Genomic DNA, 21,928 nt, shown 5'->3' with positions numbered 1-21,928 from the left:
TACATAGCATGTCGAAAGATGGAATGTCGAGAGATAGTCGAAATATGTCGCCTATGCACGCAACACTGAAAGCGGGTGTAAACTTCATCCATAAAGTCCTCGTTACAACCCGAAGGTAGCGCATCTCTTGGAGCTTCTGTCATGTCACGTTGTAAATTGAAAATGCAAACCAAGCTAAACCAGCTTCGTCCCCAGGGCCTTCTCCACTAACCTGGCCAAGGCTGAACTAACACTCTTGCTGATTGTCCTATTCATACGAACAGGCTGATTTGTTTAAATAATCCTAAAGAAATATGGCGGACGTAGCAGGTTTTTGCACGAATAAGAATTGACGCGTTACCATAATTGTTAAAAACGGGTGTTCCAGGGTTGTAGTCTTATGAAGTTTTTAGCAGCACACATAAAATAAATAGTGTCCACCTTCTCGGGTAAAATACAGAGAGATATCAAGAAATAGCAAAACTCATAACAGACATTTCCACTCTAGGTCACATGCTATACGCGTTAGTAATGATGATAATAATAATAATAATAATAATAATAATAATAATACCGAGGCTTCGTAGCAGCACGAAGTAATATATGGTTTTGATGAACCACACGATGTTTTTGAAATTCGTTATTTAATGAAAACAATACATGTTTCGGATGAGACATCATCATCCATCGTCAGTTGTATAGTGAGAAACAAAATGAGAATATGCAATAGTATAAGTGAGATATTAACAAGAATAATTAAGGATGAAGGCGCGAACCAAAAAAAGGGGTAAAACTATTTAAGCTAAGAAAGGAGACTAATTAGTGTGAAAGGGATAAATTAAGATGTTTGACCTAAGAATTTAAAGACGGCTGCTAACGATGCTGTTAGATAACGAAAAATATAAACACGTTGAAAGGAGAAACTAGACTCGACAGTGAGCGTCAAGAAGGGAAGAAAGAGGGGCTCATTACACTATTTTTAAAGAATCTGCTATGGTAGATTTGTCCCATAGGAGTCTATAGTCTTTATAGCTACGGACTCTCCAAGTAATAAAAAAAAAAAACTTCTACATTAAATGTTGAGCCTGGCTCATATACTTGGAGACACTACCCTACAATATCTGTCTAGTGTTTTTACCATAGCGGGATGGCTTCTGAGTCCCACACCAATTTTGAATACTTGTGGCTTTAACAGCATATAAGCAATGCAATGAACTCCAAATTCGGCGAATTTTCCTAGAGTGTATCTGGAAACAATTTGGTATGACATGTCATTCTTTGGGGATCTTGATATTTCCACTGCAACCGTGTTTGTTTGTGTATTTAAATTCTGAATTTTCTTGTTTCCTTTTGTGGGTAAAATTTCAAGGCTCTTGCAGTAACTCTTAGCTTCCTTGTTATTTTTAGCTTTCATTATCAGTTTTGACTATTTCGAGCCATCTTTCACGGTTTCCCATAATTATAAAAGCCAACTTACTTCTGTTCGAAAATAACTGCGTTAGTTTGCCGTCATGTTACGTCAACGTTCTATGGTATTAACCTCAAGGGAAATATTTTCGGACGTGCTGTAAATGCTTTAGGTCTCATCGTTGTGACTTTAATACAGGATGAACGTCTCAAAAGCTCCCCCCACCCCCTTCCACTTGGTCTCAGCAGACGTACCAAAAGACGTAGGAAAAGTCGCTAGGAAATATCTTTCATAAAAGCAAATCAAGTTTATCTGCTTTATGCCAGATTAATTGCTGTCACTAATAACCACTGTAATAGCTAACTGAACATTAGCATTCAAACCACCTCTGCCATCTAATGAAGCAGAAAGCTGGACGTCAATTATCATCTCATCTTGATACCCTTCAATGAGCTGACGGTCACATTTGCATAAGCCGCAAGACTGAACACAGACAGACTCACGGATGAATGTTATTATCCAATTCATATCTTCCCATTGAATAGCTACAACGGACCAAAACCGGGAAAGACAATTTCAAGAAGTTAAGATATATTAAAGTAACCTAAGTAATCCAAATTTTCATTGGCGGCGCCAACTAAAGCACGCATACATAATCGTAAACATAACAATCCAAACAAGAAGCTGGAAAACATAGCAGTAAGCACCGAATGAACGAGAGCTTCTTTTCATATATCTTTTCTTTCGCTTAAGCTTACGCTTCTGTCACTAATAGAAAAAAAGACGCCAAAAGGAAAGCTATGAAGATATAAGATTACAGGACATTGTAGCCTAATGACGTTAAGAAACCCGTACCTTCTAAAATAATCCTCGAGGCATTCTTTACAAAACCTGTGACCGCATCTCGTTAAAAGCGGTTCCTTGAACGGCAAATCACATATCGAGCAGTGCAAATCATCTTCAACTGTACTCACAAAGTCCTCGTCATAACCCGAAGGTAGCTGATTTCTTGCTGCTTCCGCCATGTTGTAAATTGAAAGTGAAAGCTTCCTGGGGTCAAACCATAGTTAGTAGAGGAGACTGGTTAGGAAACTCGGCGAACTTCAAAGAGATATGTCTTTGTTTACGATTTTCAATGTCACGTGACATTGAGCCTGCACACAATATTTCAAGATAGCGTCCGGTTTCGAAGTTTATATAGCGTGTCTTTAGCTTAGCGTGTTTTAAATCGTTTTCGGACTTGCTGAGTTACCAGATTCGAAAGAAAACTTACTTATGAGTAGTTCTGGCGCAAATTGTGCAGTTTGAGGCTACGGATCGTGTCGGAGAACGAAAGGTCTGGGCATATTCAAGCTACCAGCAGCGAAAGATCCAAAGCACAAGAAGTGGAGGGAAGCATGGCTTGGCGAGATTACGAAGACCCGTGAGAAGAACGCCGAGTTTCAGAGGTTGATAGACAACGACGCAATATTTACTTGCGAGAAACACTTCAAACCTGACAAGATAGATAACTATGGTCAAACTAAACCCTACGTAAATCATGACCTCAAGCAGCGGGGGCTGGCAGCGAGGCCTGGAACCGAGTTTCTATGATCACCCCAGTTAAGAAATTTGGCCGAACGAGACTAAGTACTGATTCGTGGGAAAGAAACATGGCGGATTTCCGTAAGCGGAAAGCGTTTGTAAAGTGTTGTAAACGTTTTGCTTGTTTCAGGTTCAAACATCTAAGGAAAAGTTCTAGTTGCTCTACATCTAAATTCTGGACATTTCGAGGGAGCGGGGATAAATATTGCACTGTAAGCATGCGAGCGGGAACTCCACTAGGAAGCAATGTGGATGTTTATTTCAGTGTGAGGCAGATTGCAGTCATCACGGTGTAATATTTCATTCGAGCATTCTTTTGTGTGTGTAGTAGTGTAATATCGACGGATAAACTGAAGTATTTCTGTATTTCTGGACTCCAACTTCGCGAGCCTTCTGTTTGTACTCAATTAACTGACCGGGTTATACAGAGTTATAGCACGTTTTATAGTGAGAACAGTAGGTACGGCGCTTTTCTATTACGTTAAGTTGAGGCTTTTGCCTGTCACCTAATAACTTTTCATAAAAGAGGTCTGTTTCAGTTTCAGATAAACCATCTGGCATTATTTACCAATGTGAATACTGGATAGGTTCCTCGGGAGAATTGAGAATCATCACCATCTCTTTGGTCCATATCTGATACTAATAATTTATGTTTTTGTTTCTTCATAATTACTCTCAGACATTTGTTTTGATCTTCTGGACTTAACTGTTTAAATAATGGGCCCCATCAAGTAGTTGTGATAGAGACTGCGCAGGAAGTTTCACTTTACTACCTCACTTTGTTGCCTTTTCTGTAGTCCCTGGCACAATGTTTTTATGCTGCCTCTGAAACAGTTTTCAAACGGTTAATGGTCCTCTATTGCACCAAGATTTGCCATTTGAGACAAGTACTAGCTATTTAAGACTGCATTCATCTGACTTTATTTTAGCCTTCATTATTGTCTTATTTAACTGTCCTTTCATTAAAGGAAGTAGCTTTTGATCGCCAACACGTTAGGCCAAATTTGATTTGCTTAAATCCTTACTCATCTCTTTGCCTTAAAGAAATAAAACAAATATCCCTTGCAAATGATACAACTTCTTGATATTCTCCAAAACCTTGGAGCCAAGTATCAAAATTGGCCTAATTCAACATTGTGTAGGTTCTGTTGACTCGGGTTTGTCCAGTTTTCTGGATAAATAATCGTTTTGCTTGTCTACCTCATTACTAGCCAGCACACAAATACAGGTAACATGGCTCATTTGCCTTCTCTGGGTCTATTTCATATCTGCCTTTACAGATGAATGTATGGCAGCCCTATTTTGACATCCAGAAGTATGACAGAGTTTTCTTCCACCACACAAATAAAACTGATGTTTACTACCAGTACAAATTATGCCAAAGTATGTGAGCAGAAGCTGCTTTCTTTATTTCCACAGGCCAAGAAATTGTAAATAGCTTGTAAATGAAATACCTCGACATAGTAAAAGTTCGCATTGAGTCTGTGCCCAGCAATTCCATTTTGGACATTCCCATGCAGAAGCTCAAGAAGGAAAATGCTTTCAAATTTGAGACTTCAAACTGGTACTGAACATTAAGGAATGGAGGTTTCCAAAAACATTTCTATCACTCGACTGCATCATTGAAACATGCAAATCTTGCTGGGTGACCTGTAACTGCATTCAAGTTTCATGATTTAAATCACTCGTAGAAGGACTTCAAACTCAACGTATCACAGACGAAACATAAAGTAAATGCAGTGTTTCATAAGTGTATTAAGACGGATGAAACTGTAGATAGAAAAGCTTATTTAATGTAAGCTCAAATTTAAATATACAACTCTGAACAGTTCGGAAATATTTCAGACTTACATTCAGAGGCTTCGCGATATATGATGGCAGACATGAAACAGTTCGACATCGCCATTTTCCACAGAAATTAGAGAATAATAATTGCAAAGGAAATCTTCTCTTTCGTCGGTGTGAAGATTGGAGGTAATGAGCTTTAAAATTTCCACAGCAAAATAAAAGTAGCCTACAATGCTATATAGTTATCTTCCAGATACAGCAACCAAGAATGTAAATTTCACCGCGCTCAGAAGAAAAAAAGTGTCGCTAATCCGAATAATTCTAATTCTCTTAGTCCTGACGGTCTAAGAGTTGTTGCTAAAAAGCACCAAGAGCGAATAGAAAAATTATCGAGTCGAAGGCAAATCCTGGACAGAAATGGCGGCGAAACCCAGCGTTCCTTCACGTTATGTTCGCGTTTTGCGCATGCTCGCTACGGTTGTCAAATGATTGACAGATTTCTTTACTGGGACGATCGTAAAAACCAGAAAGGCGGCGAGATCAAAGGTAGCTACCAGCCCCCGCACCCCCGCCCCGACCTCAAGTATTGAAAAAAGTTGATTGCGTTACAATCTCACGTAAGTTGTTTATGTATCTCCTAGTTGAGTCATAATTGTGTTCGTAAAGAAAATGTAAGAGCAGAAAAAAAAGGTTCAGAGAAGGCAACTAAATAAGAATCTTTTCTTTTCTCACTAGTTCAATTTTTCCATGTTAATTATTTCGTATAATCCCTCAGTTTTTTTTTTCACTCATGCGGGCTGATCGAAAGCTTATAAATCGCGCGATCTTCGACAATTTTTCGAGCCAGGCCATCTTATGAGGCTTATTCTTCAAGTAAAGCGCTTGTCTACAGCGATTAAAAAAACAACCGAAAACATGTATGCCTGGATTCATGAGAACAGTGCTAAAGAAATCGCGTCTTGCAAAAGCGTCCTCTTAAGTAGATGTTACAAAAATTAAAAGGAATGTCAGGCTTTTTTTCTCCTCCACTCTCTTATTTTTCACATCTTATGCTTCGATCCTCCTCCAAAAACCTCTTGAAAGTACCACCTGTCAAGTTAATAGGCTATGGTCATAGGTGTTTCTCTTTTGTAGCGCCTAGCCTATGGAACTCTCTTCCGAACAATATAAGAGGGAGCGGCTCGCTATCAGATTTTAAGACTTGTATAAAGACATATCTTTTTAACAAATTTTATAACTAGACTTTTGGTTAGTTAGTTAATTAGTAGATTAGATAGTTTAGCTAGTTAGTTAGTCAGCCACTTAGTTAAGTTAGTCAGTTTTTATTTAAAGGTTTTAATGATTCCTAGTTTTACTTTCATTTTTACAGCTTAGCTATTTCAATTTTTTATCACTGATGTAAATTTTTAATGTAAATTTTATTTTTAATAACATTTTTTACTGTAAAGCGCCATGAGCCATGGATATGGCGCTATATAAATCTATTATTATTATTATTATTATTATTATTATTATTATTATTATTCTCTCTCTCTCTCTCTCTCTTTTTTTTCTTTTCGTCGCTTGGCGTGATTTTAAGGCCCCTAGGAGTCGTGAAATCAAGTGCATATGGGTGATTTGGTTCAAAGTATTGACACGGTTTTTATAAATCCAGTCATGTACTATCTTATGATAGCCTCAAGTGATTATGGATCACGGATTTCATATATAGATTCTTAACGATATTTTCTCTTTTTTATCCGGTCATGAAATATTCGCGTTCAGTATTGCTGTAAGTAGCTGGTTTCTTTTTTAGTCTGGGATTTTTGTCTTTAAAAAACCTCTTTGGGGAAGATAAAAAAGGAAATGGATAGTATGTAGATAATTAAGTATGTATGTGAAACAAAGTTTGACAGCTGTGTACTTGATCAACGTCCATTGTTCACAATCATCAGTAGAAATGTAAAATTCACCCTTAGGTTCATTACAGAAATAAAAACGCCGTGTTTTCTCGTAAGGAAAGTCTGTGAAACAACCAAGCATTTTTACTTAGTAGCTAAGTGACCAAGCGTCAGGTTCAAATTTCTGACACACCCGGAAGGCGACGGTCGAAAAATTACTGTTGTAACTGACAATTAGCATTACTGTTATTGTGAGTAACGGTCCGTCACCCTCCATGTGTGTAAGGAATTTGAACCTGCGGCTTTATAACTTAGCTTTCTTGCAACGGTTTGGTTAACACGAAAAACCTAAAACGCCTCTGTCGAAGTGTCTCGACGAAAAAGTCTTTAGAGATTGGCGACCTTTAATTCCCTTTCCGTGAAGATGGATTTCTGATGAAGAGCAAGAATGGGTAGCAGAATTGTCGTTTGTGTTCTACGTGAATCAGAGCCCTTGAGGGGATTTTACGGCCGCTTTCCGTCAAGCGGCCCGCTCGGCGTTCGGCTCGAGTACCCAACCTTAAAAAAATTTTCAAAGAGAGCTAGGGCAAACGGTGGAACTATAACTCGATGGAAACGCAACAAAGCCGTTAGAAATATAATAATTTCATTGAACATTGTATTTTTTTCAGCAAGAGTGAGTGCAAATAAGGATTGATTGAGAAAACCTTACAGACCACGAAAGAACCACCACTGGAGTTCAGGTAAGCAATATTTATTAAGGTTTAACAATAGTTTTTCACAATTTTCAGCTCGATCGATCGAAGCGGCCCTGCTAGCCTAGTAACAATACATGTATATCTACATAAGATTATATTTCACCTACTGTTTAAACCTCTCATCTACTTCACCATCGTCATCAAGCTTCAAAAGAAACTCATCTTAATATTGATAGGTGCATTAGTTGCAATTGAACCACAATGGCCTCGAATTTCTAGACGTATACTTCAGAATTTCGTACGATACCTTCTGAGTTGTTTTTCTCCCGAAATCGATCTTCAGGATCTTTGAAATCGTTTTCAGTTTGTCCTGGACGAGAATCTCGGCCATTTCGAAGCGAATTTATTTGATCACGCTAAAATCGTCATGCAGGCCAACACACGTGGCTGCAAGAACCTTGAAATCATGCTAAACAACCTCGAATTTGCATATTCACGCTGATTATAATTATAAAATGCACAGGTGTGTTTCACTGTACTTAGAGGTTTTAAGTTATATATGGAGATATTTGAGAACTGAGGATTGGGGAGAGTTGTAAGAGGTTGAATGCCGGTGTGCAACAATTAACGACTATTAAAGGAACAGTGAAGGCTGTTGGGCGGTGATCAGTCATTTTTTCCACACCTTATTACAACTGAGCATGAATATGAATGTTTGCGAATAGAATACTATCTATATTATAATGTAATTTAGATGTCATTTACATTCTTTTGTGCTTTTTTCACACTTCTATTGTATTTCAGTTTTTAAATCTTTTCGCACTCTTTTCTTATATTTTCCTTTCGCGCATACACATTTTTTTATTCGTTTAAGGCTATAAACTGATAGCCAAGAGCTCATGTTTTTCTTTCAGCTAGGGAGCGTTTTTACGATACGATATTTTATTTAACGCGAGGTTTACGCTCTTAACTTTTTAATATTATCTCTTATCCTGGTTACAGCTCAATTTTTAATCTTTCTTATGTTTGATTCATAGTTTTGCTGATATGAGTGCTCATAGGTTCCATAGGTTCGCTCAAGTTTCGCTTGCATAAGATTCAGTCACTCGCCGTAAATATAGCCTCAATGCGCTATCCAGCCAGCTTGAATTTATTGATCATTACAGCCATAGTTACAGCTTCAACGTCTTCCAAACAGCTAGTAACAATGACTCGGTTACACGGGTGCTGACCGCAGCGAGTATTAATCGAAGAAAATCGAAGTACATTTCAAAGTCCATACGTTGGAAAATCGATAAAATCGATATTGGTCGTTGACAACTCAATTTGCTTGCATCTGCGTGAGTGACAAATTTGCATCCGTTCTGAGCTAACAATAGTAGTTTCTACGCATCGCCTATTTCTTCGCTTCGCCTCTTGAATATATTTCAGTTTCTTACTCTATTGATTTCTGTATTTTACCGTAGGAAGATGCAAGGCTAACCGAAATCCATAGATCCGTATGTACAGTATACGATTAACGTAAAAAATGCATCGCGAAGCACTGAACACCAGACATTTGGTTGAGTTGATCGAGTACCGGATCACCTGACATTCGAGACATCTGTGTGAGCCCCGCAACAGACCATCAGCATGGCTAATGTTGAAGTCCACATTTCTAATGCATACTTTTCCATTGCAAATCCTACGATTCGGCAGAATTTGCGTTTGCTACCTTGATATACAGTGTAGTTGATTTTATGATTATGTTTATACATGTAATAAATCGACGAAGGAATCTAACGTCATGGCGACTATTAATTTGTATCTTTATTAAAGCCCTACCTTTTAAAATGTTCCTCGAGGCAATCGTTGCAAAATCGGTGGCCACATCTCGTTTGAACAGGCTCCTTTAGTGCTAAATGACATATTGAACATTCCAAATCACCTTCGACTTCACATACAAAGTCCTCGTCATAACCCATGGGTAACTGATTTGCGGGAGCTTCTGCCATTTTGGAAAAAACACTCGAAATTGAACGGCTTCCTGAGGTCAGACACAGACTCACTTAAATTATGACCTGAAATACTTGAGTTGGGATTGTGCGACTGCCTCAGGCAAGTTACTTCCAAAAACAAAAATCAATCATCCTGTATAGCTAAGGGGGTATGGTACCTTAAAATATGGTGATGTTCTTGAAAAATTCAATTTCTTGGAAATACAAGACTTACCCTTGAGGACTTCTCAAAAACATTTTTGAAACGATCTTGCGGAATTTTCTTCCAGATGAGTGTGAAATTTAAGGAAAGTACACAGTGGTATAAGCAACAGCCATAGCAACGACTGTTTACTTTAAGAGCGTGACCAAAAATATAGATAAGTTTTAACATTTATGAACGAAACTATTTATAAAAAAAACTTTAAAGACATGCACAACTCGATTGGTATAATTAGTTATGAAAGCTTTTGCCTCGAATTGCCATCACAGGCTCATTCATTCTCCTTATGAGAAGGAATATTTCCCACAACTGCGGTAACGTTTTACAAAATAGAACAACCATTCCACCCCCTCCCCATGAACCATTTACATGACTAAGGAACTTGTTCACAAGCTATTTCTGCATTCTTGGTTTGCTTAGTGGTTACGGCACCCACTCTGTAACAACTAGAGGTGTTAGGACTCTTACAGCTTTGCAGTTTGTTCTTCTTCTTCTGCTTGTCAGTACAGCAACTTCTGACAACTGACTACTTAACTGATTTCTTCTTCTAAATACAACCTTACAATGCACCCAACAATGCTTTCAGGTTATGCGGCGAGTCGACACAAGTTGACACCACTCGACCGTCTACTTAATGGAGGACTAAACACTAGTAGTTTAAACGACGTTTTTAATTCGCGTGCGGAAGTCGCCAGACACCCTCTGGCCAGTTACACTTTTTTCTCGCACTCCGCGCCCAGCCTCAGGATACAGCCACCTCCACGGTCTCATTTTTAACTTCTTGCAACTTCGAATTCGCAATTTTCTAATCGTCCAACGGAGTTCATGCATACATCGCACCTCATCGAAGTCTCTCTGGCTACTCGGACAGCGGATGAATTCATAGTCAGAGAGACTCTGGGCTCCAGTCCGAGTTTCCTCCAGGTTATGCCGATGATGCACAGATGCACAGTGTTCAATATGTCATTTACCGCTTAAGGTGGTTCCCTATAGTTTTACGATCGCGCGAGCGCTGAGGAAGTAATCTGCGCGCGCTCAGAGGAAAACGTCAGTGTTTTTCGATATTTTATTACGGCAACATGATCACAAAAAGCAAAACTGACAGTGAATTTTCTCGCGTTTCCTTCGGTGAAATTCCGTAAAATTTGGCAGATTGGTAGTAAATATTTTACTTTAGTCGGAGCTCGTTTTTCAGGGAAATCTATAAGACCAGATTTTTTGCAGCGGTAAAAGACATAAATTTGAAAATATCGAAAAAACTGCCTTTACAAACCCTACTTTTTTCGTGGTAAAAAATTCGTATCCTGCTGGAAGCGATGTGATGTAAAACTTTTGGAAGATTTCACCGAAGGAAATTCATGAAAATCACAAATAAAGCCATAAAAACAGTAAAAAACGCACTTGTTTGGGCATTTATAATTTAAGACTAAATCTCAAAATTTTGACAGAGATGATAGCAAAACGCTATTTCATCATTGCTTGTTACATGCAATAAGTTTGAGAGGACCAGGTGTGAAAGTAAATGCAAAACAGCATTCAAAACATAACACTTGCGCGCGCAACGCCATAAATGATTGCCCTATGGAGCCACCTTAAGGAGCCTGTACTGACTAGATGCGGCCACAGGTTTTGCAAAGCATGCCTCGAGGAGCATTTTAGAAGGTGAGGTTTTTAAAACACACAGGGTTGAAGATATCATGACGAAATGTCATTTTAGTTTAACAGTTGTAAGGTATTCGTTATTTACAGGGCAATTTTTCATTAGCGTGGGTTTAAATTCAAGAGTCCATACAAGGAGAAAAGCAATAATTGGGATCGTACTGTTTTGGATTGATCCATGTACTTTTATGCCACAGTGGGGGGTGAGGGGATATTCACAAAATGCCACATAATAGCTGATAATAGATCCATTATACTTTTGAGAAGGACGAAAAGAGTGGGTTGAAGGTCAATTTTTTGAAGCAAGAATGTTCTCCTAGCTAATCCCTGGTTGTGTAATATTTTCTCTAGATTTGTCCACCATATTTTTGGCTGGATAATTCTTTTCTCTTCTGGGGTTTTCTTGGACAGGAATTTTGTTTTGGTGTAAATTGCCCAGACTGTGACACCTATCAAAAGTTAAATGGCAACAAAACCTTTTTTTGTCAAGAAATAAAGTTGACATTTCAGGGCTAAGGTTTTCAAAAACCACCTTTTGGTGACACCTTCTATGAAACAGTGGCCGTTAAGACAATTCTTGGTAGCCAAGGTCTAAGCATCTTGAAAGAAGGAAACTTATGATTAATACACGGAGCTAATACTACTGACCATTGTAACTATTAAAAGATCATTTTTGACGAGAGTTTGTTTCATTTGCAAATGTTTTCTTTGTTGTTGTTGTTGTTGTTGTTGTTGTTGTTGCTGTTGTTGTTGTTGAGTAGTCTTTAACTACATCAGGGCTTCTGATAGGTTTCGGAAAAAATAGTCAAATTTCGCGGGATTGCCAGAGACAAATTCGTAAAAAACGGCCGATTTCGCGGGAAATTCGCGGGAATTTTCGGGGCAAATTTCGCTTTAAAACGATTGGTAAAAAATGGCCGATTTAGCTGGAAAGCGATCGGTTTTGCACTGATTTGACGAACGTTTGTAACTAAAATAGACGGCAATTTTGCCATTTTTGCGGAAAATGATGGGTGTTAGCCTGTATGCAACAACAACAGCAACAGAAACACATACTACTTATAAGTGTTGCCTCGGTAAAACCGGTGATTTTACAGGAAAATTTGAGCAACTCGTTTGGACTTTAATATATGTTTGTATTTGCTTGAAGACAAGGTTCTCTTTAACGAAAATCATCATTTGCTCTTTTAACAACAATGCGCTCAAGAAATGCGCCAATGGCAAAGCTTTTTACATCATGGCCACAGTCACCAGTCAGTGAGTGCCCAGTTTGTTTGCAACAGTAATCTAAGGAAGCCTGGTAGTTTTTGGCTGTTGTTGACTCGTTGCAGTGACGAAGTTTCCCGATAAATTTGCAAGTTTACGGCAACTAAACAGCCCCAACAACCAAGATAAGTTTCAAATATGTTACGATTTCCTGTGAATTTCGCGGTATTTTGCGTGTTTTAGTGAATTTTTCGGGATATCGCGGATTTACTGGAAATTCGCGGCTCCGCGACCGCGCGAAATATCAGAAGCTCTGCTACATGTACTAATCAGGAAAGGGGTGTCTGGAAAACCAGAATAGCGAATAGCGAATAGTCCCGAATATTGCGAATAGTCTCGAATAGTGCGAATAGAGGCGAACAGTCACGAAAAGTGGCGAACAGAGACGAATAGTCATGAATAGTCACCGCTTTAGATCTAATATCCCGTTTTAATTAATTATCCAAATAAGGAACAGAATTTCAGTGAATTTATTACCTTTTCTTCTGCGGACTCAGGCTAGCGTTGTCCATCGCCGACATTAGGAAAACAGAAAACACAAGGATAACCTAAAAAAGGCGTATTTACGCTTTTGCTGTGGTAAAACAGAAGAAATTACATTTAGGGCCTGATTACATGGCGAATTTCAGCCCGGCTAGGGGGGGCTGAAATTTTGTTGCGATTATATAACGAATTTCAGCCTGGGCTGAAATATCAGTCTCGGCGCCAAATATGAAATTGTGTGCGAAAAGTCTCCAGAGAATCAAAATGGCGCCGAGAACACGAATCGTGAAAATAGGCGCATTGCTTCTCTCGTAGTTTGACCTTTTGTTGGCGCTCAATTTTTAACTTTTTGGGATAGTAACACCCTACAATGATGACGGAACTGAAACGAAACCTGTCTCTTAGCCAGAAAGACCTACTTGCATAGAAAGAAAATATGTCCTCAAGCTTGCCGAGTTCATGGCCTCCCTGACAGCCTCGTGCTGTTTAACCTTGTCTTGATGCTCTTATATTCCATCTAAGCTTTAAAATTAGAGAGATTCTCTATTTTATCGCCTTTATTCCACTGAGATCGCTTCTACTTTGTAGCGGCAGCCATCTTATTTCCTGCTTTTCAGCCCGGGCTGAAATTCCGTTTCGATTACATGGGATTTTTTCAGACTTCAGACTGAAAATCCTAGCCCGGTTTTTCAAACCGGGGTAAGAGTTTCAACCCGGGCTGAATTGCGGCCCGGGCTGAATCTTTCTCCATATAATCGCCAATTTGATATCATGAGAATTTGTTTCAGAAGCCAGGCTGAAATTCGCCATGTAATCAGGCCCTTGGAAACACCTTTTGTCCTGATAAGCGTCTGTGCTTTTTAGCGGGAAAATCCCACCCTACGTTGCTGCGAGGTTGACTGCGAGATACTAGGTACCCTGCTATTCGCTGCGATTTGCCACTATTTTCCACTATTTGCCACTATTTGCCACTACTTGCCACTATGCGTCACTATTCGAGACTATTTGCACTATTTGTACGGGACTATTTGCTGTTCGCTATTCGCTATTCAGGTTTTCCAGACCCCCTCAGGAAAGTAAATAGAAGAAAAAAAAATCGGGTAAAGAAGACAGAAAATTGTGATTGTATCGGTTGGCAGCCTACTGATTATACTAATGATTACAAAAAACCTTGTTATTGAGCAGTCAGCCGTTTGTTCTGCATGAGTTGCCAAATTCGCAACTTGTTCATAAAACTTAGTTGCCAAATGTTTGCAATTTCCCTCACCACAGCAACCAAACTGCCAGTCGCAGCTTGGAGTGCTATATTTTTTTATTTTTCATTTTTTAATCATAAGTCAATTACATACAATACTAACATTACTTACACTATACGGTACTTACATTACTTACAATACTAATATCCCTTACACCACTACTGACATTACTTACAATACAACCATTACTTACACCACTAGTCAAGTCAAGTCATCTTTATTTAGGGAGGGTAGCCCCAGCCATAGGCTGGTATCTGAAGGGGCCCCGCTACTAATACTACTCACAGTACTAGCGTAACTTATGCCCTGTTCAAATGCCGTACTTCACATGAGCCGAATTGAATGCTAATGAGGGAGAACAAAGGATTTTTCTCATTTGCATTTGATTCGGCTCATGTGAAGTACGACGTCTGAACTTGGCCTTACACCACCGATATTACTCACAATACTGACGTATCTTACAATATTCGTTTTACTTACACTTGACATAAAAAAGATTGCATATAAATCAATAGAATGCTTTAAGAATAGTTTGGAGTGCTGTAGTTAACTCACACTCTTCTGCCTGAACATCTTGAACATATTCTGCCAGAACATGTTTTGACAAATCATCTCATATCCAACAAGCACAAGTCAAATAATTGCCTTATTTAAAATGCCCCCAAAATTATATAGAAAATTAAAATACAATAAAAATAGAAAAATGCCCCTAGAAATCATGCCCAGGCTTAACATGGTATAGTCACTCATATACCATGCTGGCTAAGCCAGTGAAACTCTTGAATTCAATAAATAATTGACAATTATCCCACAAGCATGCAGTGGATATGACATGGTACATAACCAACAAGGCTTGTATCGTCGAGTTAGCTATAATCACCCCATATCCAACAAGCGTGTGTGAAATAATTGTGTTATTAAAAACGCCCCAAAATATACACGTAGAAAACCAGACTTAAATAAAAAAAAAGATGCCCCAAAATATCACCCATACACTTACCATATTTTGTAGATCATGGTATAATAGCTCATGATGGCTAAGCCAATGAAAACTCTTAAATTGCATTATCCAATGATCCAGGTTTTAATACATACATTATACCCTGATGGTATGTATAAAGTAATATGGTATTCTCAGCTACTTGAAAAGTTTAGTTACTGAACAAATATTTTCTCATTTTATTAGTGTAAAAGGCGTCATGGGAAAGTCTTAAATGATTGTCATTCCAATTTTTTTTTTTTAGTGAACTCTGTGCTCACCACACCCTCCAGGTAACCAAGATATTCCAGTACAATGGTCGCCATAGCGAGTTGCTGCCACAATTAACTGACTTACTAATTGCAACCAATAACCACTTTAAAAATGTGGCAAATAAAAGAATGTAGTCATGAGAGAATTTGATCTATTGTTTTGTAATTTCAAAATGTAACACCAAGTACAATCATCATGTATAAACCCAACTTATTGGGTGTCTGGAAAACCCAAATAGCGAATAGCGAATAGTCGCGAATAGCGAATAGCGAATAGTCCCAAATAGTGCGAATAGTCTCGAATAGTGCGAATAGTGGTGGAAAGTCGCGAAAAGTGGCGAATAGTGACGAATAGTCATCAATAGTCACCGCTTTAGGTCTAATATCCCGGTTAATTAATTATTCAAATAAGCAATAGAATTTCACTGAATTTATTACCTTTTCTTCTCCGGACTCAGGCTCGGGCTGTCCATCGCCGACATTAAGAAAACAGAAAACACAAGGATAGCCCAATAAAGACGTATTTACGCTTTTGGAGCGGTTAAAACAGAAGGAATTACGTTTAGAAACACCTTTCGTCCTGATAAGTGTCTGTACTTTTTAGCGGGAAAATCCCGTCCTACGTTGCTGCGAGGTTGACTACGAGATACTGGGTACCCTATTTGCTACGATTTGCTACTAATTTGCCACCGTTTACCACTATTCGCCACAATTCGAGACTGTGCGCCACTATTCGCACTATTCGAGACTATTCGTACTATTCGCTATTCGCTATTCGGGACTCTTCGCTGTTCGCTATTCGCGACTATTCGCTGTTCGCTATTCGGGTTTTCCAGACACCCCAACTTATTTCATAAATTATTTCTGTCAACACTTTTTAACAGGCAGGAAGATGTCGGCCAATCTTGCAACTGTCCTGCAGACAGAATGGACCTGGACCAAAACCAGGTACTAAATGATCTCATATTTAACAAATAAAGAAGCCTAAGCTGTGTATTACGCTGTGATGAAACACGACGGACACTGGAAATGTAGTACAACACAACACAAATGGTACAACACTCTCCTGTGGCTTGTGTTTTCTACATTTCCCTTGTGTTCTCAAATGTCTAGAGTGTTTATCACAGTGTAATACACGGCTTTGGCTTCTTCATTTGCGTTATGATATAGAGGTAATGTGGCAAAAAACAATATAACACGTTTTTTCCAGTGGCGGATCCAGACTTTGAGCTAAGGGGAGGGGGGGGGGAGGGGGGGGGGACCTGCGTGTTTTGTTTTACTTGCCCTGCCGACTTTTCTTCCTTCAGTCACTTCCTCTCTTTTCACCCAAAATAAGGGGGGCCCGGGCCCCTCAGACCCCTCCCCTAGATCCGCCACTGTTTTCTATGTTTTATACTCTGATAAAACATGGATTTTTGACCAACCAGAGCACATGCAGGGTCATCTATATTGTAAGGCCCAGTTCAGATGTTTTGCTTCTGCCGTGCCATACTAAATTCAGGAATAAAGTTTGACAGAGGCACAGCAGAAGTACAGCATACACTTTTGAATTAAGTTTGACAAGCAGTAAAGTGAGGCAAGCTCTGTTGTACTAGCGACTCTGGCACAACAGTGAATCAAACCTCATGCTTCTGCCATGCCAAACAAAATTCGTAAATTTTATTAACAAATTTGGCGGCATTGTGTTTTCGCAGGGAGTTACGAGGAGAATAGTTACGTGGCTTCGGTAAATCTTGAATTTGGTACGACTTTGGCATGACATCTGAATCAGAGCATAATATCTGAACTGATCCTAAGCAATCATATTTTGAACTGAATAAGTTATCCTGGTCATAATTTTACAGAATGAACTTCCTCAATTTTTTTAACCCCCTCAGTATTTGAAACAATTTTTTGCTCCCTTTTTAAACAAGTTAGAGAAATTTACCCTTGATTTTTTTCAACCTGCCAATTCTTACCTATTTCTATTCTCCTAAATGTACATGTACATTGTAGTTCAACAGTCAGGATTCCACTGCAGTAACATCATTAAATAAATTTTAATTGCATGCACAACTTCAATTTGCAAGCACAACTTCAGTTGTGCTTGCATGCTCGATCTTAAGGCTTTTAAAAACTGGTACTTTAGTTAGCTGAGTATCTACATATGGTAGATATAGATACTGCCAATGTAGAGTTATTATTGAGACTTCTTCCATGTAAGTTACCCAACTTCACAATTTTTGTTTTTACCTTAATTTAATCATGGATGTCTTTCCAGATAAAGCAACAGAAAGGAAGATTCTTTCTTTTGCAATCAGTTGTCCAACTGAGGGTTGTGGCTAGACTGGTGAACTGAGGAACAAACAGGTACATATGTGTACTGTGGACATTATCAGAACTACTCACAGCTGTTGAAGTGTCCCCTGAATTGCAGACTAACCAGTGATCCAGCTCCCAAAGCCAAAGAAAAACAAATTGTTGTTAAATGAAATGCATCACATGTACTTAAACTACAATTACAGGACTCTCACAACAATGTTATCAACATGCAACTAAATATATGAAAGGTCATACATTTGAACTGTGGAGAAAAATGTAATAAGACATGAATGACTGTCCCGGTTATGTACAGAACTTAAACAGGTGTGAAAATAAAGCCTGAAATAAATATTCAGGCTTAAGAACTCACAATGTGACCAGCTCCCAGTAGCTCAGGTTTCGGTAGCGTGGAGAGAGGTACTGAGTCAGTGTGAGAGTAAAGTGTCTTGCCCAAAAACACAACATAATGTCCCCGGCCAGGGCTCGAACCCGGACTGCTTGATCTGGAGACGAACGCACTAACCATGAGGCCACCGCGCCTTCCATAAAACGGGTTATAAAATAAGTTTTCCTCTTTAGTATTCAAATACCATGGATGTACACCGTAATGGAAATGCATTAAAACACATTGTGCTCGGTGACTTTCAACCTTAACCGAAGTAATGTTGATTTATTGGTGTAAGAGGATCACTTGAAGTCTTGCCGTTATGTACTTGTTCCCTGTACAGACGAAAACTGTGACATCACTGTGCAAAGGAGAATTCTTAAACGACACATGATCACATGTCAATGGAGGATTATCCAACGTGAACACTGCAGCAAGCCACATCCAAAGTACCAGATGAAGGTAAATTAAATTCAATATGCCAAGGATGAAAACCTAGTGCCAACAGTTACCTTAGCAACCTTGTAAACACCTTGTATACTTGTGAGTGCTGTGATACCTCTTGGAGAAACCCTTGCACTAGGCTTTGCTTACCTTTTGTAGACAGAAACTTAGAGGATTTGTATGGAAAAGTCACAGGTTAGATCTACTGTGGTATTTCTAAGTTTTTCAAGCATTTAATCTCTACCTTGAATACCAGAGACATCAAAGTAGGCCATCTTTTTTTCTCTGACTTCTTCCATTTCTCACTGTATAGTTAAGTGTTCTATTTAATAGAAAAAACGGGTGTCACATGATCCCTAACTGTCAAGGCCTATTGTGGGAACACTGCCAGAGAAAAAAGACAACTGGATGTATGCATTGCAGGCCTATGATGATAGAGTCTATTATTTTCGTTTTTAGGATCATTTAGGACAGTTTATCAAGTCACTGTTACGTTGTCCAAACAAATATGGTCTTTCAATTTTCAGAGAAAAAGGAGGTCAATTAGAGCTTGAGATTTCTTAGTTTTAAATACATGTAGTTATATGACCCTACAGATAAAATATGACTTTTAATAACTCCAAATGTAGGACTGATATTTGTGACATATAACTCCTGATCACGTAATGTGGTTGATCTGTAGCCTGATCGGTGGCCTGGGAGCAAGCTTAGCAAGGTTAGGGGTGCTTTCCCCCGTGCAGTCTGGAGATGCAGTAGTGCGCTCGTCTCCGGATCGAGCTGTCCGGGTTCGAGCCCTGGCCAGGGACATCGCGTTGTGTTCTTGGGCGAGGCACTTCACTCTCACAGTGCCTCTCTCCACCCAGGTGTATAAATGGGTACCGGCGAATTTAATGCTGGAGGTAACCCTACTAAGGACTAGCATCTCATCCAGGGGGAGTACAAATATTCTTCATGATACAGAAACCAGGATAAGCTCCGGCCTGATGGGCCAGTTGACTTGTTTGCTGACCTTACCTTACCTTACGTATAGAAACTCCATTCGTTCAGTACGCTTGTTCTTATAATTAAAGCCATGATTTACTTGTAATTCTTTCAGATTCCAGACCACACCAGAAACGATTGTCCATTGTCATTAATCTCCTGTCCTTATGAACAGATAGGTTGCAAAAGAAAGGTATTTAGATCAACCTTAACGCTTTGTTTGTATTATAAACATGTACTTATTCCATCACTTTTGACAACATTTTACAATTATACAGTAATACTTCTTCTTCGACCATAACCCTATGTGGGTATAGGGCCAGACATTCTCCTTCGCCATGTCACACGGTCACGAGCAGCCACTGTTGCCTCGCTCCATGAGCCAAAACCCAATGCTGTTCTTTCTTTTTCTGCGGTTCTCCGCCAAGTCTAATAGATTTGGGTGTAGCCAACGACTCTATCGGAGAACAGGCTTCCTTTCGGCTTACACCTGTTCCCGTCATCAATCCATCCTCCCATATGATAAAATTATTATTTGGAGTTGAGCAAGTAGTTGTGCTGTTCCCCATGTAAAATTGCTTATTAGAATTTCCGGTTTCCGTAATCGATAATTTTTGACGGGATGGGGGGATTGGCCCCATGCCCAACCCCCAACCTGGACGGCCTGGGTTTTCTGTCAGGGTGTCCTTCCCTTAGCCACAATATCCTGTTATTTGAAAGGCGCCGGATACCCCCCTTTTGCCGTTGTCGCTCAGCTGCAGTACAACTGCATTATCGGGGTTATGACGAGGACATGCGACAGCCGACTTGGTGGCAGAGCCTTTGACACGGTGGGCATTTCCTGGCATTTGCGAAGTACACCTAGTGGCCCCAGTGCACTCCACCAGGGCACCTTACCACCCTTCAACCCCACAGTAATACTACAGAAAGTATAAAAATAGCGATTGTTACACTAGATTGCTTACTAATTTTAGAAAATATACCAGCGCCTTTATTTTGAAACCCCGCTATGTCGAAGAATTTTTCATTCCCTTTCTGTTGAAATGGGTATCCTGCTGTATTATAATATCTTACTGATGTGTTTCACCTCGGGGGAACTCCCATGTCAGAGGGATTCTTGTCGGAAAATGTGAATTAAACCCCTTAAGGAGACCAATCAGGGAGTGTCTCGAGCTTTTTTGACCCCTAAAATGTTAAAAAGGACATGACAGCGTTTTATTTTGTCATTTATTTGCGTGAAGCCTTGAAGTTTCGTTCTGAACAGCCCAAACGAGATCAAAATCCGTAATTGACAACCCTTAGCGAAATGACGAGTGGGGTTGGGGTGTGTTTCATTAACGCGGAAGATGTTAGTATGTAAATTAAGGTAAAGTATGCATACGAGTGGCCTATCTTGCCGAAGCCTATCCCGGTTTCAGTGGCATGAAGCGACTAAGGGTATTTCTATTCCCCCCTGGATGGGATGCTAATCCATAGCAGGGTTACCCCCAGCATTAAGTTCGTCAATACCCATTTATACACCTGGGTGCATGGAGAGAAGTACTGTGAGAGTAATGTGTCTTGCCCAAGAACACAGCGCGATGTCCCCGGCCAGGGGCCCGTTTCTCGAAAGCTCGGAAACTTTTCGGGCCCGGAAAGCCATAGGAATTTGATTAACTATTTACATCTGAACTTTCCTTCAAAACGTTGGAAAAACGATCGAGAAAAACGTCGCATTTCGTAGACGACCGACAACCACTGTACTCTAATGGCTGATAGTGCACGAGTAGCTCCGCCAATCAGATTGCAGCATTTGCATTAGTATACTAGTAGAATTCTACTAATAATTAACAATTGGAGTATAACCTAAAGATTTCCATGAGATAGATCGACTATCGCCTCATAGAAATCGCGCGAGAGTGAGTAATGTATCTGTTTTAGTAGAATTCTAACTGGGATTTCCTTCAAACAACGATTACAATTATTTCTGGTCATAGTATTAAGCTTCACTTTTTAGAGAATTCGCGCGGACTGAATTACTTGTCAAAAATTGCGAGCTTTTTTAATTCAAGAAACCGTAAATGGCCTCCTTTTAGTCTTCTCAGGAATTTAGTTAATACATTTGTTTCTAAATGTTCTTCAGCGAGGGAACGTTGTAATTTTGTTGAGCACACCAAGCCTCTGCACACTAATAGCTGATATTATGCAATGGCTCAGCCCATCAGATTGAAGCAATGCATTAGTATACTAATAGAATTATACTTAAGCTTAATAGTTGATGAGGGCACAGCCCCCGGAGTCAACTATCATGCATAGAAATCTAGGGCGAAAAATCTAACTGTTTTAGTATGAATCTACTAGTCGTTCAAAACTTCTATCTAAATCCT

At 39.4% G+C, this 21,928-nt stretch overlaps 2 protein-coding genes and 1 pseudogene across 2 annotated transcripts in view; 1 reads left to right on the top strand and 2 right to left on the bottom strand.

The window, feature by feature from the left end:
- Positions 1-2,427, bottom strand: part of LOC145484214 (TNF receptor-associated factor 5-like) — an 82,652-nt gene extending 80,225 nt beyond the window's left edge. Inside the window, exon 1 of the mRNA XM_081462850.1 lies at positions 2,243-2,427. Within this exon, the coding sequence (XP_081318976.1) occupies positions 2,243-2,412 (170 nt within the window). The 5' untranslated portion in view covers positions 2,413-2,427. The remainder of the gene's footprint in view (positions 1-2,242) is intronic.
- Positions 1-21,928, bottom strand: part of LOC145484217 (TNF receptor-associated factor 6-like) — a 204,127-nt gene that overhangs the window by 28,824 nt on the left and 153,375 nt on the right. The window lies entirely within an intron of this gene.
- On the top strand, positions 4,417-20,040 carry LOC145484343 (TNF receptor-associated factor 6-like; annotated as a pseudogene).

This window comes from Orbicella franksi, chromosome 4, assembly GCF_964199315.1.
Source record: "Orbicella franksi chromosome 4, jaOrbFran1.1, whole genome shotgun sequence".
Taxonomy (NCBI): domain Eukaryota; kingdom Metazoa; phylum Cnidaria; class Anthozoa; order Scleractinia; family Merulinidae; genus Orbicella; species Orbicella franksi.
This window is presented reverse-complemented; position numbering and strand designations above follow the sequence as displayed.